We start from the raw sequence: 20955 nt of genomic DNA on the forward strand, positions 1-20955 counted from the left end.
ATTTTTTATTCAATTTCGCTTTGTAGGTATGTATATATACGCATTTTGAATTTTGTATATAATTTTTACATTTATTATTATATCAATTTATTGTATGTATGTATATAATTGTAATTTATAAACCGTTATTATGAATTTTTACTATAATACAAATAATGCTGTTTTATGTTATGCAATACACAAGCGCGCCTTTTTTACTTTCATTCACAAATGTATGTATGTCTGTTATAGATATATATACGATATTACTACCTTTAGTTTCATTTTATTTTTGTAATTTTCTTTTTAATGCTTAAGTTAGGTTATTGTTTTTTTTTTTTTTTTTTTTGTTTCTTTTTATGTTGTGTAATACATATTTAACTAGATCTTAATGCATAAGCTTATTTTACTACTATCAAAACACTCCATTGGTTCACAAATAAAACTAGTAATATTTTTAAACGAAAGTGCTGCTTTCTACATATCTTAGAACGGTTTCAGTTTTCTGTTTCAAAATTAATTCGTATTGCTAATGCTTTTTGTAAGCTTATAGATTTATACCTACATACTTAGCTAATTTTAACACTCAAATACATACACTTTACATAAATTGAAACAAAAAATGTCGATCGCAATAAAGGAAGTGCTTAAACAAGATCTTTAAGATGGGTAAACACGTTGGTTTTTTGTTTTGTTTTTAAGAATAGTTCTTCACTTACAAAACTATTTTTGTTTTTCTTCTTTTTATATTTATTAATTTTAATTTTTTTGCTTCATGTTTTAGCTGGCGGGCACATGAGCAACTTGCTTCAAATTTATATATGTATGTACATCTAAACCTAAATAAACAGTGCATTATATGTATATGTATGTATGTATACGGCTGTAAGTCAAAAAAGATCCGAAATCTGGCTGCACACACTGTAAAACTGATATTCACCAAATCGATTTATCGAATGATCTGCAACTTTTCACTGAGTAAGCAAAAATGTTCTATCTCTGTTGTGCAAATTAACTTTTAAACATTTAAATGATTTTCGTTATTTTATTGGTCTGGAATTATCTAGCTTGAGTCACTTCCTTTATCCATATGCATGTGCGCCTGTGCTTTTCTTGGCAATTTATTTTTAGTTTCTTTAATTATTGGGGAGCATAATGATTTACCTGTTCATAAAATATAATTTTTTACATACCTATTAATGGTTTAGTTAGTGTATGTATATAATTTTACAGTTAATATATCAGTTTTTCACAGTTAAGACGGTACGTTATGTACTCAACTTGATTCATTTTGTATGCCAATTTTCATTTCAATTCGCTTTTCATCTTTTGCATATGTATTTTTGTTTCAAGCAATCGGCATATGGTTACAACTATTGAACATAGTTAATCGGCTGCATAGTACAATGCGATACTTTACTACATATACTACTTTACCACTATTCGTATTAGTAGAGATTTATTTACAAATACTCTTGCAGTAAAAAGTGTTGCTATTCTATTATTTTTTAAGATGTAAACTTAGTTCTGCATTTTTGTATTTTTGATATCGATACCGTTCGACTTTTATTTAGTTACTTGCAAAAGTTATTATTTATCCGACGTATTAGCATGGCCTAAAATATTTTTTTTATGTAATATAAATACACTACGGAAAAGATTAAAATGTTAAAGAAACTACACAAAAAAGACGAAATTAAGGGATGTGCTCATGATTTTTATTTTTTTTTTTTTTGTTAATGCCACACTATGACTATTGAACTATTACTTACACTTGTCGAGAAATTATGTTTAGTTTTACGCATCCACTGTTTTAGCTGATTCACACAAATTGAAACACGAATACCTACATACATACCTTCATATGTATATGTACGTTTGTAGGCAAATCACATAGATTTTTGGAATCAACCCTTAAAAACGACTTGTTTTGTTGTTAATAAATTTTACGTGCTTTTTATTGTTTTTCAATACGCTTATAATTTAACTTAACGGTTTTGCAAAATATATATATATACGTAAATATGTATGTATGTACATTTATGAATATTACGACTATAAGTAATAATAATTACGTTACATATTATGAATCTAGAGACTTCGATACGATTTTATTTTATAAATTGATTGAGTAAGTAACTTATGCTGCTGTTTTTTTTGTTTTTGCTGTTGTTTTTTTTTCTACTCTACGCACTATGTAATATTTATGTACAATGCATTTCTATTTATAACTTACTGCGTAATTTGTTACATTTACCTTCTACCAGCTGCACAATTTTTGCTATGATTTCATTTATCTATTGATGGTTGGCGTGCGGGCGGGCGGGCGGTCGGACGGGCGGCGATCGATGGCCAGCAAATGCTTAATCAAGCGAAAATTGTGCAGCACTCAAAACTTAATCAAACAGTGCAGTTAGACATTAATCTTAACAGAATGATGCTATTTTTTGTATTTATAATGTTAATAATGCAAATGTAACGTATGTATGTACATATACATATGTATGTATGTATGTATGTACAAGCGTGCGTGCTGCGGAAGGTGTTTGAAATTTTATGAAAGTTATGTATGTTCAAGCAGGTTTGAGTCTCACTCGTGAGTGTGCATGCGCAGACAATCGGGCGGCTCTGTACGGGCACATGCACATACATATGTACGTAGTAAAAACTACAAACTCTATTGAAACAATATTAATTTTAACGTGAAAATTATATACAAACACATAATTCATTTTACCAAAGAAATTGTCTAATAGCATTGAATTTCGAAATCTTGGCGGAGATTTTACATTCAATCACTGAAAAAGAACTTTTTTGATAAAGTCAGGCTAGATATGCACACACACGTTTTTATAGCCATACAAATAAATACAAAGCATTCGCCCATATGTATGTATGTATGTGTATTATTGTGTTCAGTATATGTAAATGTTATTTTATATTTTTAAAAAATGCTAACATCATTCAATGTGAAACTTATTGCTACCATAAACAAAAGATAAACTAACATTAATATATATATAANGTATGTGTATTATTGTGTTCAGTATATGTAAATGTTATTTTATATTTTTACAAATGCTAACATCATTCAATGTGAAACTTATTGCTACCATAAACAAAAGATAAACTAACATTAATATATATATAAAAAAGCTATCACAAAATAAAACTAAAAACACGCGTGCATTGGCTCTGATTATACTAATATGAAATATTTAAATTTACGTGAATCATGTTTTATATAAAAGAACTCCTTAACAAAGTTTCAAATCATTAAAAAGTAATTTAAATATTTAGTGAGAATAATGCGCGCAGATTTAACTTAGTTCATATATATTTAAGAGGTTAGCTCTTTTTTGCGTTTGTGATATTTAGCCTTAATAAACTGTCTTCTATTATTGGAAAAGCTTTCAAATTCTAAAACCAAACTATTATTGTGATTATATATAGGATCTAATTTGTTTATGTTATACATATGTAGATTACTTCTTTTTACAAATTTAAAAGCACATTTCTCGTTTTTATTTTTTTTTTTAAATTTTTGTTCATAGTACTTCGATTTTAATGAATCCAATTCAGTATGAAACAAGACGTTAGTTATTTTTTTAATTTCCTCAATGTTGAGCTACAAATTCAGAATAGTTTTGCAGCGCTTTATTTAATGCTCGCGATCGTTTCGATTTCCTTTGTATCAATTAGGGACTGCATCTTTTATTTATTTTCTTGGTTCTGCAAGTATAAAAAAAATGTCTTTCGCCATATATCAAATCAAGGCGACTTGGAAAGCATGGAACCGCTGAAATTCGTTCAGATGTCATAATAACATAAAAAGTATAAATACTGAAAAGGCACATTTTATATTGTTATGGATGTGGTATGAAATGACATTATGGAATCAAAACCTTTCATAGGACATATGTAACTCCGGTAAAAACCGAGTAATNGTTATGGATGTGGTATGAAATGACATTATGGAATCAAAACCTTTCATAGGTAAAAACCCGGTAAAAACCGAGTAATTCAGAAACTAGTTCAGCATAACAAATAGCATTGGCCTGTAAAAAGAGAATTTGACATTTAAGGCTTAATGTAAGCCATTTCCTTTTCCGTGCCTCTCTATTCGCTAACAAATAGCATTTTTCAGCATACTAGCTTATAGCTAAAAGAAATTGAATTCCCAAATGATATCATTTAATGACCTTTAGCGTCAACATTGATTTGACTAAAATCACGCGATATTTTATTTTAAGACGCCTCGGCAATCGGGTAAAGTTTCCCAAAGCGCACATAAAAATATTCAAAAGTAATCGAGTGGTAAACGTGGGAAATTTATTGGTATTGCTTTATTATCTTAGTGTATCTAAACTCAAGTATGAACATTTACGGCAGAACTTAGTTAATTCCCAATTACGAGACATCTTCTTGTTTGCATTGTTTTAATTTAGCTAAAACATTTACTTATTTTAAAACATATTTATACAAAGTTTGCATTGGCTCCTTTTTTATACATTACATATAAGTTCAGTTACCGATGCATTACCCAATGTATTTCGCTTTTTATACAAAATTAATTTATGATTTGATTTTAGAGTTTATTTTTATTTTCTGTTCTCAAAGTGTTAAAAATAAACTTTTTCGTCTTACATTAAATTTACATACAACTATGATTTATGAATCATTTAAATTGCATTAATGGATATACATACTATACATATATATTCTACATGTGCATGTGGCAGAGTGTATTCAACAGCATTTCAAAATTTGAGTATACTCGACTAAGAAATTAAAAAAGTTACAAAAACTTAACTAAAAATATTTCAGCGCAATTCTCTTTAAAAGAAATGCTCCATTGAAAACAACATGCATAAGGTTGATTCGCAAAGCCTTCGAAGTATTTGTGTTTTCAAGTTGGCGGCACTATTTTCACTTTAATATTAAGTTAGAAGTTACTTTTTTTTTCAAGGGTTTACCTACCTTACGCGATAAATAGTTATCATACTGCTTATTTGATCGATTTTGTCTATTTTGAGTACAACTTGCACGCAACTAATGCATCTCCCAGTAAGCATATTTCCATCTCTCTAAAATTAAATGACAAAAGGTATAACCAGTCGTAATAGAATAAGTGGTGACAACTTCACAAAGGTCCATACGGCATTCTTAAATAAGCTACATATTATCCAAAGAAACAAAGAAACCATAATCCTATCTTTAACCTGAATAGGGATTCCACAAATTATAAACACGTAACGAATACAAAAATTCAACTAAAATAATAAATAAGGATGTGCAATTGAGAAACCTGTATAGTTTTTCAATTTCGGTTTAACTCAGTAATAACGCGGGTACATCTTGTTGCTGTTATTGTTATTGTACGTGGGTGGTCCCTGCAACAGCTAATTGCTGCACTAGAGCTGTTCCACGAATTTGGTAAGTTGATCGGAGGCATCGGCGACCGCCTGTCCTGCACCAGCACCACCCACAACTCCGCCCCCGACAACACCACCTACGCCTACATCCTGTGACACACCCCCTGGTAGTGGTGATTGATGAGGTACATGCATACCGCCAACGTGATTATGCATACCACCGTCGTGTGATGGACCTTGCGGCGCTGGTGAATGGCTCATTACATGATGAGGCGAGGGTTGTGCTCGTGGCGATGCCGATGGCCCACCGGCTCTTGGCGAAGGCGCTGAACGTGGAGACGGAGTTGGCTGTGGCGATCGTATGGGTGGTGATGAACGTGCCGCTGTCTGCATCAGCTGCTGCTGAAGTGTGTGTGGCGTAGGTGGACCCATTACATTCGGGCCGCCCACCATGCCGACACCGGGGCCACCTACCACACCACCACCTTGCATCATTTGCTGTTGTTGTTGCTGTTGCTGTGGCACAGCACCGGGCATGCCGCCCATTTGCTGCTGTGGTGTGGGTGGCTTCAACCCTTGCTGCATCGCTGCTGCTGCAGCTGCGTATTGATCACCTGGCCCACCAGGACCAAAGTTGCCACCTGCAAATTGTTGGCCACCGCCCCCACCCATTTGTGGTGGTGCACGTTGCCGTTGGGGATAAGGGGGCGGGTAATTAGGCATTGGCATTTGACGCGCCTTGAACCACTGCACATTAGGCATCTATAGTGGGCAGAAATGATTGTTTGATTACATGTAAACTTGTATGGTGCGGTTCAACTTCAACAACTTACCGGTCCTTGTTGTTGCATGCCGCCAGGCACCTGCTGTTGTTGTTGCATCATCATTGGGTTTTGCATGCCTGGCATACGTTGATGGGGCGGTCCCGGTTGCTGCTGTTGTGGTTGCATTACCACTTGCTGTTGGTTCACTTGCGACATTTGTTGTTGCTGGCTCATCATATGTTGCAACTGTTGATTTTGTNCTTGCATCATTTGCTGTTGTTGTTGCTGTTGCTGTGGCACAGCACCGGGCATGCCGCCCATTTGCTGCTGTGGTGTGGGTGGCTTCAACCCTTGCTGCATAGCTGCTGCTGCAGCTGCGTATTGATCACCTGGCCCACCAGGACCAAAGTTCCCACCTGCAAATTGTTGGCCACCGCCCCCACCCATTTGTGGTGGTGCACGTTGCCGTTGGGGATAAGGAGGCGGGTAATTAGGCATTGGCATTTGACGCGCCTTGAACCACTGCACATTAGGCATCTATAGTGGGCAGAAATGATTGTTTGATTACTTGTAAACTTGTATGGTGCGGTTCAACTTCAACAACTTACCGGTCCTTGTTGTTGCATGCCGCCAGGCACCTGCTGTTGTTGTTGCATCATCATTGGGTTTTGCATGCCTGGCATACGTTGATGGGGCGGTCCCGGTTGCTGCTGTTGTGGTTGCATTACCACTTGCTGCTGGTTCACTTGCGACATTTGTTGTTGCTGGCTCATCATATGTTGCAACTGTTGATTTTGCTGCATTACTTGTTGTTGCTGCTGCTGCTGCTGTGGTCCATTACCAGGGGGTCCGCCGCCAGCGTTTCCGCTGGCATTTGGTTGACTTTGTTGCCGTTGCTTAATAATAGCAGCCATTATTTGCGGATTACGTTTGAGGACCTGTAGTATCTGTTGGTTGTCATGCGAAGGATTGTTTTTAATCTTTTGCATAATGAGCGCAAGCTGTGCTTCGTTCAGTGTTTGGCCGCCACTAACCGCTGATCCATGCTGACCACCTTGCGGCCGTATTCCACTACCCGGTCCCCCTACTTGACCGCCAGCGCCCATTCCTCCCATACCACCTACGCCCGGACCGCCAGCCATATTGCCGCCACCACTGCCCGAGCCCATATTTCCAACTGGGCCTCCGAGCATCTGATTCGAACCACCCGCCCCAACCATGCTCATCATATTCTAAAGGTTAGAGAAACGAAAATTCATTTGAATTTATGTAATGCTTCATTGTTTTTTTTTCTGTACACTTACCGGCTGCATGGCGTTTTGCTGCATTTGAACTTGCGTTTGATTAGGTTGACGCATGCCTTGATTGGCATTGCCTTGATAACGATTGCCACCTCCCCATTGCTCCATTGGCATGTTATTACCCATGACGGTATTGACGCCACCAGGGCCCATTTGACCCACGCCAACACCACCAACACCAACGCTCACATTGCCAACATTGCCTCCAATCATACCTGCATTAGGATTGCCTTGATTGGGCATTCCTCCTATATGACGTTGCATTACAGGAGGCGGCATTGGACCACCTTGTTGTCGCGCGGCTTCTTCTTGCACCTGTAATCACAAAAAAATATATATATATATAAAAGTTTTGTGACGAATTAATCTACATTTAAAAGTTATCATAATTAGGTCCACTGATTATGTTATATATATACATATATAGTAATTACCTGTTTAACCACCTGCAACACATTCGGCGAAGGTGAATGTCCACCGCCAGGTTTCATACCAATTCCAGGCTGATGTGGATGCGGTGATGTCATGCCTCCCATCGGAGCTGACACTGGTGATGGTACTGCCACTGTAGACGGACTCATTCCGCCGGCGCCAGTCGCTGCCATTAAGGCCGGTTGACCTTGCAGATTCGGCTGAGCTACGGGTACACCTTGTACGCCTACTCCAACACCCACGCCCACACCCACACCAACGCTGCCCGGTCCGACAACCCCTCCCGGTACCACAACGGGAGCCGTGGCGACGCCAGGAGCACCAGTAATTGCTGCTGGTGTGGTAACTGTACGAGTCATAAGCGCCATGCGACGGCGCAATAACTGTTGCTGTTGTAATCTATAATTAAAAAATTGAGACAAATAAACTTTATTGATTTGGGTCAACAAGTAAACTACGTACTTTTGCTGCAATTGTTGTTGCTTAAGTTTATGTTTGATGTTTGGACAGAAGGGCACTGGGCATTTTTGCTCCTGGCAGTGTTTGGCATGATAACAGCAAAGCGCAATAAGCTGTTTGCAAATAGGGCAGCCGCCATTTGTCTTTCGCTTGCAGTTCTTTGTATGTTGCACGACACGTTTCATCTTCTGGCACGAAGGCAAACGACAATTCGCATCCCGACACTGGCACGCATGTACCAATGATTGAATACACCGTTGTATAGATTGCTTGCGGGCTTCTTGAGGATTAGCTTGTTTGAGATCGGCTGGTGACGAGCCATCATCAATATCCAGTCCAAGTTTTTCCATCTTATGCGGATGTCCAACTTTCTCCTTGCACACCGAACAGAGATCAAAATCCTGAAGATTTTCAAGAAAATTTGTAAAAAAAAAAAAATACAAATTATATTTATGTAACATATATGCACATAGAAACATCTCGAATATGTACTCACATCACAAACGGTACAGTGGTATCGTGTTTCCACTGCTGTTTTACAGTTGTTGCATGTGTAGACAAACTTGTCTTGGCCTTGGTTGTGCAATTCGTACAGCATACATAGCGTAGAGAATTGCGCGCGACGTAGCGATGAGAACTCGTAGTGTTTATCTCTCGCTAGCGTTAGGAATGCATCACGTCCATCCATAAGATCACAGGCTAATAATGGATCTGGATCTTGTATGGGCTGGAAAGTAAAAAANCTGCTGTTTTACAGTTGTTGCATGTGTAGACAAACTTGTCTTGGCCTTGGTTGTGCAATTCGTACAGCATACATAGCGTAGAGAATTGCGCGCGACGAAGCGATGAAAACTCGTAGTGTTTATCTCTCGCTAGCGTTAGGAATGCATCACGTCCATCCATAAGATCGCAGGCTAATAATGGATCTGGATCTTGTATGGGCTGGAAAGTAAAATCAAAAAAGTGTGCCGTAAAGTTAAAGTTCGCAAATTTACTGATAACGCAATCAGAACGACGTCAAGAAAACACTGCGCACATGTATGAGGCAGGCATGGGTATAGTTATTTTTAAAGAATGCGCTTACCGCTAAGCTTGCAGCTGACTGCGCCGAGTGCAGACGTATCACAAAGAACACCTCCTTGTGCTTCTCCATTGTGGCATAGATCTTGGCAGAGAGGTCATTGCCTGTCTGCTGTTCATTGGTTTTCTTATTGTTTTTGCGCTGTGCAGCTTTCGATTTATTTGACTTTTTCGCTTTCTTTTGCCCCTTTTTCTTGCCATCACCGCTCACTTCATTATCTTCAATGGAGAATATCTGTCGAGCAAAATAATAAATACATATATGGTTCAAATTCATATAATTTTATGTAATTCTAAAAGCAAAAATCTTACATTGGCCGCTGCTGCCGCTTCTGCTGCTTCAGCCTGTTTGCGTTTCTCCTCTTCCTCCTGGTCCAACTCTTTTATACTTTCTTCCAGTACATTGGGCCAGAAATCTCCCTCGAAGTAGGGCAGCTCAGCCGCTGAAGTCAATTTATCTTCCATGGCCTGCTTCAAAATATCTTTGTAATCCTGTATGGTACGCTCAATCATGCCCTTGTCCAACATCTTTTTGTACCATTCCTGCAAACGTTTCGGCTTTGGTATTTTCTGATCCGTCGGGTGACAATGGAAAATGTAGTCGTCGCCCTCGGATGGTGGACAAGCCCAAATATGCGCCATTGTGTAACCAAGTTGCTTGACATAATCCATATAGCCCAGCAAAATTTCGTGATACACTGCGGTACGATACTGACGCGGTCTAAAGAAATGCACCGAATCCAAATAGGCAATATAAACGCGCCGTGTATTCGGTTGTGGACATTCCGATCCATATTCTTGCACATGCATGCCAAAGAAACACACATCGACGCCGTCCACCTCCTCAAAGGCAAATAACGCTTTCGCACGATAAGGAAACTCTGAAGACATTTCGCCATTATCGACGAATCGCCGACGCATGCCCGGTTTTACTTCTACGCATTTGTCCGACGACGATACAACGCGGATGTGAACCTCACCAGCACCTGCTTCTTTCTTCTTCAAGAAGTTATTCACACGCGTTTCAATGTAAATACCAAGTTTTGTAGTGGGCAAACGCTTAGCATTAAACTTGTTCTCCTTTCGTTTGGAATTCTTCTTTTTCAGACAGTTATCACACACGAAACCACCCGGCCAAATCGTATCTAGCCAAAGGACGCAAATTTGATGTTGCTTGCGACCACATTCCTGGCAATCGACAAACGGCTCTAATTCTAAGTGATCATTTTTCATCTCTCTAAACTGATCTTTACGTATTTGACTGGCGTTTGCGTTCGAATAATGTAAAAACAACAAAAGATATCGAATTCAAATTAGGACGGAATAAAAAAAATGTTTCAAAGCCTTTAATTGATACTAAAAAGGATTACTTTTACTACTTACGTCTGCGACTGCTGCGGATCATCACCCAATGTGACCGTGTCTCCTTGAATGTCGTTGAAGCATTTTTGGCAGAAGGTGTATCTGTTTGAGGCAACACCATAATCCTTTAGACTTTAGTATTTACAAGACCAATACAAATTTAAACAATTTTTGTATATTTTTGATTGTTTATTATGATTTGTGAATACGAATGTGTATGATCGCGTCCCAATAACAAAGCGCGAGCATAAGCAGGTGGAAGGAGATCGGATGAACGTTGCGAAAAAAAAAAAAACAAAAACAAAAAACGATACGAGAACCAATGGCAGATGATTGTTGATGCGAGCGTTTCGTGCGTTTTTAAGGACGTTCGTTTTGCCATATCACGTACAACCCAAATGCGTTGAGTTTGGGGATGTGTAAGTGTGTGGGTGTTGTGAATGCAGTATTAATGCGTGTGTACGTATGTGCATCGATCGTGAGTGAAAGCGCAAAAGTATGTGGGTGGTGGTGGTTAGGCATTTTTGGCAGACGGTTAACACAGTAGGTTTAAAGATGTTATTAATAAGCGTATAGTTGTAAGGAGTAAGCGATCAGCATTTGAAAACAGCAACAGCGGAATCGATGGTTATAAAAAAAAATTTTTTTTTTGTTGTTAACAATAAGCACGAGTATGTGAGCAATATTGGATTCGGTCGATGGTTGTTTGTGGATGGATAGATTTAATTTGGTGGTTGTTCAATTTATTGGTTAGAATTGCGTTTTTTGTTATTAGACGTTACAGACGCAATGAACCATTACCACAAGAATTTTATATATTTTTTATTTATGGATATTGCAAAGGAATAGAAGAAAATAAAAAAACAACGAGGTTGACATTAGAATTGATTGGTAATAAACTATAAATAAAGGCGATGTCACTAAACAGCTACAAATAGTGTACTTTTAAATACTGTATTATATGAATATTTGTTACTTTATTTACAGTGTCAATAAGGTTAATAAAAATACACATAAATAATTTGGTACTAATCAATAATGAAAAAATTAATACATAAAATTAAGCATTCAGTGCATGCATGCGGGTAAAATATTTAAATTTCATCACGAGCTATTTTGTTTTAAATTTGCTTCATTAAAGACTAAATTATAGTCTATATCGATGCTCTGCAATAACACACAATTACAAATTAAAAAAAAAAGTCCCTTACTACTGTTAAGTGTCTCTTATCTCTGATCCATGTCTCATCGATATATAATCTTTACTACTTACTTTAGGAAGGATTAGACACGAATCAGGCAAGGATTAGAGATATGAGCCACTTTACAGTAGCAAGTTTTTCCAGGGACCGAACATAACAGTTGTTGATGAAAACTGTCATGGAAAAATTCACGATGAAGGAAATGTTCTACAACTAAGTGATACATACCAATCGATTTCTTTTTTCACCGAGAATCAAATTAGAAAATAAATTTTTATTTGCAATTTGTATGCAAAATTAAAAAGTATAACAATTATGTTTTTATTTTTTATATTATATGTCCAAAATAACAATTATATTTTTATTTTATATATTATATGTCCAAAATAACAATTATTTTGAAGACATATAATAGTCTTAAATAACAGTTATTGAAGACTTTTATTTATAAAACTCATAAATAAAAATCAGTCAGTGACTTTTACTTTTAAAAGTCATTAATATAAATCAGTCGCCGACTTTTCTTTTTTAAATCATTCGCATAAAAGTCATTAACATTTTTCACAGTTAAGGTGTTGGAAAACAAAAAAGTTTACTACGACTTATAAAAATGACTTTTATAAGTATGATTTAAAAAATAAAGGTCAGTGACTGATATTATTTACGACTTTTATAAATAAAAGTCTCCGATAACTGTTATCTAAGCCTATACTTCAAAAATCAAAAATAACTGTTATTTGCAGATTATTTAGACAGAAATCAAAAATAATTGTTACTTTAGATTTATAAAATAAAGTTCAAAAATAACTGTTATTTAAAGAGTAATTAAATAAAAGTAAAAAAACAATTGTTAAAGAGCGATTTTTTTAATAAGAGTAGTAACTGTCGTGGTCCCCGAGTGTTTCCTTTTGATTTTGAACTGTGCGAAACTTTGGCTATTACGAGCACACCTCCGACACCGAAGACAGGCTGATCGACTTTTCCACGGCTTGGAAAGCAGTAGTACGAGCATCAAAACATCCACAAAGCCACGTGGGTATCTCGTGATCAAAGAACGAAGAACAAAATTGATCCCATTGTGATAGGCAGAAGAAGCGATTCGAGCGAGGCTCGATAATTCTAACGGAAAATAAGGCAGACGTTCAAAGTAGACTTGAGCTTTTGAATGACGACACAGGCGGCGCATTTTACAAAGAAAAAAAGAAACCGAGACCACTGAACATGGATCAAGATCACGCTCCTCCATTAGACCAATGCTAAGTGAAGCGGACGGCATGCCGCCTAAGCTGTTCAAAGCTGCCGACAAAGAAGTGGTTGGGTGCATGTACCAGCGCTTTTTGCGCTAATTACAGCCATATGAACATAGTGCAGCAAATAATGTCGTACGAGTGAACGCAAATGCGGCAGCCCTAAAAATATTCAACGCCGTACCCTCTAGTGGTAGGAGAGGACGAAGAATACCTCATCTGCGATAGATATGCCAGGTGAAGGACTTGGTTTCACTCGGAATAAAAGAGAAACGACTGACGTTCGTTGGACTCGACCAAAATTGTTTAGGCAAATTCAATTTCTAAAGAACATGATGTACCTAACTAAGTGTAAAGTTGGGGAGGTACACTTTTGGTATTTCATTATTACATTTGTTTTGGTTAAAGGACAAGACATTCTTGAATGTAAGAGCGAGGTTTTGCCAAAAACTTGGCAAAATATAATCGCCTAATATTATAGTCAGACGGCAACGGTTATGGCTCAGTTATGCATACTTGTCATTGCATGAAGGTTGTCGTCACATAAGGAATCTGTTAAATGAGCTTTGCGTGTAAGCGGTTACCCAACGCACACCATTACATATGTAGATGTGTGTTGGTTTTTTTAAATCTACGTAAAAAGACATGCTATGCGTGCAGTGCAATGTATGCATAACTGAGCTATTATTTGGATTAACGACGGAGTTGAGCTGATCGAAATTGTACCCTGCCAGACGTCAGTATTTCGAGCCTCGAGGTCGGGAGTTCGAATCATACGACAAGAAAAATTATTGTTTAGTTTTTTAGCTAAAGAATGTACACGAAAAAAACTGGTCACAGTTAAAACGTTCTAAAACATAAATATATTAATGGAATTCAACGATATTTACATATATTTACATCTAAACTTAGTTTTATTGAAATTCGTTAAAAAAGAGTTAATTCTCTTTGTAATAAGCAAACNCTTAACATAAATTTCTTGGTTAATTGTACCAGTGCTTACAAAAGGATCACTTTTGAAGCCGCATTGGCAAATTGCCTGCCAAATGAGAAACTTTTTGGGAAATTTGTCAAACTTTTTGTTTTTATATTTATCTGCAACATTGCCTCTTTTATTTGCAGTGTGAAATTCGCGGCCCCGGATTTGTTTAAAATCGGCTTTTACGTACGATTCGTCATCCATAACAATACAGCCAAATTTTTGTATAAGACTGTCGTACAATTTCCGAGCACGTTGTTTCGCCAACAAAATTTGCTTTCCGTTGCGATTAGGTGCTGCATTCACTTTGTAAGAATGTAGTCCTGCTGTTTTGCATACTTTTTGTATATACGAAGACGACATGTTTAATTTTTTGCCGACATCTCTTACCGAAAGTCCAGGATTTTTCTTAAAAGCAGATAACACTTCCTTTGCCTTAATTTCGCAAGCAAATCCTTTTTTTCTGCCACTACCAGGGTTCCTTTTTAAAGATAAACATTCATTGTATTTTTTAAGCACATAAGTAACGGTAGACTTTGGAAATTTTAGCCTTTTTGCGATGTCGTTATGGAACATGCTGGAATTTTCCAGCTTTTTGCGCAGTATTAACTCGCGATCGATTTCTTTCTTGGTCCTCGTTTCTACACTGATTTTTGTTACTAAAAAGAAATGATGCAGTAAGGTGGAAAATGCTTCCAGCTTTTTAAGTGTCTACCGATTTTTATTTTAATGTTATGATTAACCGAGCTATGCTTGGTTATGTGCGACCAGATTTTTTCGTGTACATTCTTTACTTCAATTATTTTATGTTTTAATAAAATTATAGTTGTTTTTGGCCTTTTTTTTAACTAAACTCTAACAGCCAACTTCACGAAAGCAACTTAAGTGAAAAATGATTTAAATTTTTTTAATTTTATATGGAAATTGACAGAAAATAAAAAACCATTTTCCATTTAAGTAGGAACTTGCACAAAATTGCACAATTTAAAAAAAAAAAAANCNCATTTTAAGTCAACCTTTGGTAAAGAAATCGAATTTTTTGTGTATTTTTGGTGACAAAAATTAGTCATTGGGATGTTTCTTATGTCGAGTTCGTGATGGGAGCGAAGGATGCAGGTGTCATTAAATACGCGCTTGGTGTGAGGATCAAAAACCGCAGATTACTGATGTCGCAACAGTAAAACAACGATGCCAAACTTTCTGCAATAGGCTTAAAGAAAGGTGCACGTCTATACCAGAGAACAGCTTTGTGTATGATCGAGCCTTTTTGATCACCCTCACTAAAAATCGAGCACAAGCGAACGCCACACTCGGCTACTATGTGTTCGATCGAGATGCACACCCGACAGCTGCTTTTATTACGAACGAGTCTGTTCGATCACCCTCGCTATAAATTGCGCACAAGCGAACACCACACTCGGACACACGCAGTTAACCCGAAAATTGGTGTAACAATGAAACGGACACCCGAACATTGCGATAAAATGCAGGACAACAATGAAATTTACGCTGACGGTAACTGGCGCCAATATGTTCCAACAAAGCATACGAAAATGTTGTTGCTTTGTGCTTGTGCATATGCAATGAAAAAAATTAGAAGCAAAGTAGACAAAAATGTTTTTGCATCTATTTCATATACCCTGCAAAGCAAAGTTCCCGAAATCTTAACTAAATCGTTAGAAGTATCTCATTTCTGTAACGATTTTTTTACGAATTTTCAAAGAAAATTATATGAAGTGGTTGACACGAACTCGTAAAGAAATTTCTGTACGAAAAATAAAGAAAATTCTGCAAAAAAAATCTGAAAGATATTCTTCACATAGCAGCATTATTTTCGTTGCTTCACAGACTTTCTTCCGAAATTTCGTAAAAGAATGGAAGTGCGCGTAATTTAATTCATTTTAGAAAATTCGGCAAAAAATCGAATTAAATCTTAACGAATTCTTTAAAATTTCTTTACAATGCAGAATACTCTGAAAAAATGGTTTGCAGGGTAGATTCGCGTGGAATGCTGTGTGTGTATATCGAGCCCTAACCGCCAAAATAACGTAAGCGACATTTTTTTCAAAATTTTATTTGTGATGCAGAAATGCATCTAGATGCTGTAGGAATATTTCTGCATCAAAGAGAAAATTTTGAAAAAAAAATGTCGCTTACGTTATTTTGGCGGTTAGGGCTCGATATATTAGAATACACAGCCTAAAACTATGTAACTATGTAGGTACATAAGTACTTTAACTTTGCGCTTACTAGACAAGGTGTAGCTGCCACTCGCAATATTGTCACAAACAGAATGTTCATTTTCGGTCATTATTTCTTTTAATAATTATATACGTAGCAAGTAAACAAGAAACTTCGCAGAACACAAAAAAAAATTAGACTATTGCGCTGCCGATCCCAGACTACACTAATGCCGATTTTATTTCTACAGAAAAATGCAACCTTCTCTTTGACCTCTACGCACAAACACTAAGAAGAGCGCGATGAGAAGGCAACATTTTTTGTAGAAACGAAAACGCCATAAGTCAATCAAGAAAATTTTTTGTGCACACTCGGGTTGAAACTCGAACACCCGGGTATATTGAGCTGCAAAGCACCCGAACCCAATCAAGTACGTATGAGAAGCAATCGGGTGTTGTGGCCAACATGTTCGTCTTAGCTTAGTCGCTAACGAACAATACTTCTGCCCGTATACAGGGAATGATGCAAAACGGGTTTTGTTAGATGATCGAGTATACATAATGTGACCAACCGTACTTCTTTCGGAAGTACAGTACTTCTTTTTTCGCTCTTGTACTTCGTCCTTCGAAGTACAGTCAAATGTACTTCTTTGAAATATTTAACTTCAGGTTCTGTATTTCTCCGATCTTCTGGACGACCGTCACACGGCCTGGGCGATAAATTCGCTCAAACCATTAAAGTCGCCGGGGACTGATGGCATCATAACTACGCAGCTGCAAAGGGCTCTGAAGGTGTCGTGCAATTGGTTGGATCCTATTTATGCGAACTGCGTGAGGATCGGGTATATCCCCAAGGCTTGGAGGGTAGTCAGTGTTCCGTTCATCCCGAAGGCCGGAAAAAGCTCTCATGTTTCCCCAACGGATTTTAGGCCTATCAGTCTCTCTTCGTTTTTGCTAAAAACCCTAGACACACTGATAGACCCGTACATAAGAAACGCGATTGCTCGTGACTGTCTGAGCTAAACTGGAAAGAGTCGGCTGTCGGGTGATCGCCTATGTAGATGATGTAGAACTTTTGTTTAAGGGACGATTTCTATACACCCTTTTTGATCTGGTTCAAGGTTACCTGAACCATGTAACTAGGTGGGTGATCAACGGCGGTTGTCGTGGAAACCTAATATTGAGGAAAGGGTAAGAAAGGGTCGGTTGCCTTGTACTGCTTTAGGAGAGCGGTAAAAGGTTAGATCTCTCGCCCGAATTAATTCATTACCTCTAGGAAACCAGATTTAAGGCTATCTTGTTTCACGGAACCCTTGTCTGGTGGAACTCACTAGAGAAGACTGCACTTGTGAAATAGGAATTAGCGGAGCATTCGGAACCACACTAACACTGGCGTATGTTGCAGATATTGCAGACAAAATTTTCGCAGCACGAACTGCTATTAGGCTAAGGGAAACCGGGTCCATTTGTGACATAAAAAAACGAAAAGAAGACGTTTCTTTTCTACAGAAAATGCCTTTATAGGGCACTTTAAAATACTTTTTGCAGCGTAAGACACGAGTGACCCAGCGCTACCCCTTAAAGGTGTCAAGGTTCCGAGTACCACGTTACGCCTCAAGCACTTGTGATGGGGGTTCTGACAGGTCATTGTGCGACTTTTTTTATCAGCTGTCAAGAGGAAGATGAAGTGGAATCATCTCCACTCTTTCTTTTGGACTGTCCAACCTTCGCGAGGCTAAGATGGAAGCATGTTGGCTCGCATTTCTGAAAAAACACTGAGCTCTTAAGGACCGAAATTAGCTGCATTCGAAATTTCGTAATCGGCTCGCGGCGTTGGGCTAACCCAACCTAACGTGTACTTCTTTGAGCTATGAAATAGTTGGTCACATTAAGTATACACGAAAATTATGCACCCGCTGCAGATGTCTGGTCTATACCCGCTATGGGCGCTCGCATACGAAACATCGTAAGAGATATATCGCTTGTGTAGACCGTTTATCACAGAAGATATACGATATAAAAGATGAGACATCGCATATTTAATGTCAAATATCTGAAACAATAGTTTAACAACTATTTTTAATTTTTTTTTTAGTGCCGCGTAAGAAAGAAGTGGTGTGATTCGGAGAAGTGCACAACTAAGAAAAAAAGATAAAATTTTCGCAATGTTTATAAAACATTAACAACATATTCGCACTGAAATGATATGCAATGAAATGCCCACGTTCGAAAATTTCTGTGCGATAAAATCTCGTATGCGAGGAAACTGACAGTTCGTATGCGAGTGCCCAGAGCAGATGTAGACGTGGGGTAAAGAGGAGAAACACAAATAATAATTTAAATCTCTATCTTTTTTTGTTTTAATTTTTGTATAGCCGTTTTAAGCCACTATATTTAATGCAAAAGTTGGAAGGTGCGAGGATACAAGAAATCAAATTACATTAGTCAATATTTCGACTAAAGCGTAAATATATTTTTTACTATGTATCTAATACACGTCGTAAATTTTAACGAAATATTTCGACTCCGGCGCCACTTAACGGGGGAATTTTTTGCAAAATTATTCCTGCATTTGCAACCTTCGGTTTCAAATTTTTCTATCCAAGCAGTAATGAAATTGAAGTTACGAGTTGTTATGTTGTAAACATTTCATTAGTTTGACGAATAAAAAAAAAACCCTCAAGAAATGCTCAAGAAAAATTTATTGAGCCAAATTTTCTTACACAGTACGGAGTTCTTAAGAAATTTGCTATGCTTTCTACAACGGTTATCTAAAGTTTTTTTTTTTGAATAGCACAAGGCCTGTTTTCAACAGAAATATATGCCCGTTCCATTATTTCGTAAGGGAAAAGTGAGATAGCAGCTTGTAAAATTTCAGATGTCAAAACTCCTTGTACAGTACTATTCACACACACGAGATAAAAGCCATTTATTTCTTGACCGTTTTTTTTTTAAGTCTTAAAGTACTTAGCTTTATATATTGAAATAAGCATGGTCGTTAAAATCAAGCTTGGAAACCCTGAATAAGCAAAATGAGCAATTCGTAGCAAAAGCTTAAAATTTTCGGCCCCGCATTTTACTGTTTCTCTTTTTTTAACACCGCAAAAATGTGCCTCCACTCGAATTACATTCAGGACTCTTTCTGATTGTGTCGATAAAAATTGACTCGTGAAATTTTTGAAAAATGGGAGTGGCCCGTTCATAAGATGAAATGCTGTTGTTGTTCTAGCGGCTACTAAACCCCGCTCGGGTTGGCTTGTCCATCACGTTGTCGTCGGGCTGAGCTTAAGGGAAGCCCAGGAAGTGTGCAACTTTCACCGGGTCTGCCTTTAGGGACAGAGGCATTAGCGGAGTGGGGTTTTGGAGGGCATGCGAAGAGGTGCCGTGAGTCATGTGGCGACTGACTCTACGCATGCCGGGAACTCATTGGGCATATCTGCGTTCACTGCGCTCAGGTACGAGTTTAGCTGCTGCATTAGCCCGAGCGAAGTTAGGCTATTGTGTTGCGAATCTCCCGAGGCAGACAAAGCTCTGTATCGTCCACGTCGGGTGATTGTGTGCCCAAAACGGCATTCACAGGTCTGGAATCTATGTAACTCAAGACCGACTCCACATAAATGCCGTTTATTTAAGGCCTGTCGGTATGCAGTTGGGTCCAGAAGACCCCTCTGGACTTCGTCCGTAAATTCGTAGAGATGTTTCCTGTCGTGCCTTGGCGAGGGCTCTCCTGCAAGGAGTTGTCTGCTCGGGTGCCCACGTCTGTGGCACCCTACTGGGAACTGCATGCAGAGAATTGGGCAATGCTGACTATCGTAAAGGCAAGTGTTGCACTTCACTGATGTCACATTACGGAATATCCTGGACTGACACACCGTGCAGATTGTCGGAGGAACTAGGAGTTGGCGTGTGGGTGGTGGTGCCGTTGTATCGGTGGTGTGGTCTGTCATGTCAGTGGTGTTGTTTATTGTATTCTGGTCGTAACAGCATACATATTCCCCAAAGAATTTTTGGGGAGTGTTGCTGGAGTGGAGTGACAGTCCTTGCCCAGATATAAATCTGGGTCGTTTCGGTTACGTAGACCCGACTGTCGTGGGAACGTCTATTGTATTGTGTTGTGGTGCGGTTGTGTTTGTGTTGAGTTCTCAGGCAGACTCTGTTGTGCCGTGGAGGCAGCTCGATTTGTGCAGCAAGGGGCCACGTATGCGGTGGTCCCCTGCCTGTGAGTCGTAAGGCCTGAACAAACTCGGAGGTGGATCCACCCATTACATGTGTTGCATCTAACGGAGGTGGAGTTGTGGTGTAGTCGCTTCTGGCACACGCAGCAGGTATAGGTTTCTGGTCTAGGGTTTGACTTAATGCCAGCCCTGAGCAGAAGTATGCGAAGTCCTATGGACGTACAACTTTTAAGGGATTTCGCCTTGGGCGGGTAAAACCCGAGTCATTCCGGTACGTAGAACCGGTTGTCTTGGGAATGTACTATGGAACGTCATGTACGACAGTGTCCAGCGCCTCAATGCTCCCAACGGTACCAAAACAATCGGCTTTGCGGACGATATCGCATTAGTCGTCACTGCTCAACATCTTAGCGATATTTG

The 20955-nt window shown here is 38.2% G+C and overlaps 1 protein-coding gene across 4 annotated transcripts in view; it reads right to left on the reverse strand.

The window, feature by feature from the left end:
* Nucleotides 1-3942: 3942 nt before the first annotated feature.
* Nucleotides 3943-20955, reverse strand: part of LOC108365014 (histone acetyltransferase p300-like) — a 41872-nt gene continuing 24859 nt past the window's right edge. For 3 of the 4 annotated variants that reach the window (XM_017618915.1, XM_017618918.1, XM_017618916.1), the window contains exons 9-18: nucleotides 10774-10884; nucleotides 9703-10651; nucleotides 9395-9625; nucleotides 8807-9037; nucleotides 8314-8711; nucleotides 7854-8250; nucleotides 7423-7734; nucleotides 6727-7350; nucleotides 6188-6655; nucleotides 3943-6116 (exon numbers count right to left, since the gene is read on the reverse strand). In XM_017618915.1, coding sequence (XP_017474404.1) covers nucleotides 5394-6116; nucleotides 6188-6655; nucleotides 6727-7350; nucleotides 7423-7734; nucleotides 7854-8250; nucleotides 8314-8711; nucleotides 8807-9037; nucleotides 9395-9625; nucleotides 9703-10651; nucleotides 10774-10884 — 4444 coding nt within the window. In that variant the 3' untranslated portion in view covers nucleotides 3943-5393. The remainder of the gene's footprint in view (nucleotides 6117-6187; nucleotides 6656-6726; nucleotides 7351-7422; nucleotides 7735-7853; nucleotides 8251-8313; nucleotides 8712-8806; nucleotides 9038-9394; nucleotides 9626-9702; nucleotides 10652-10773; nucleotides 10885-20955) is intronic. The other variant, XM_017618919.1, reaches the window with a different exon arrangement.

Source organism: Rhagoletis zephyria, unplaced genomic scaffold (assembly GCF_001687245.7).
Source record: "Rhagoletis zephyria isolate East Lansing unplaced genomic scaffold, Rhagoletis_zephyria_1.1 Rzeph_scaffold_01748, whole genome shotgun sequence".
NCBI lineage: Eukaryota > Metazoa > Arthropoda > Insecta > Diptera > Tephritidae > Rhagoletis > Rhagoletis zephyria.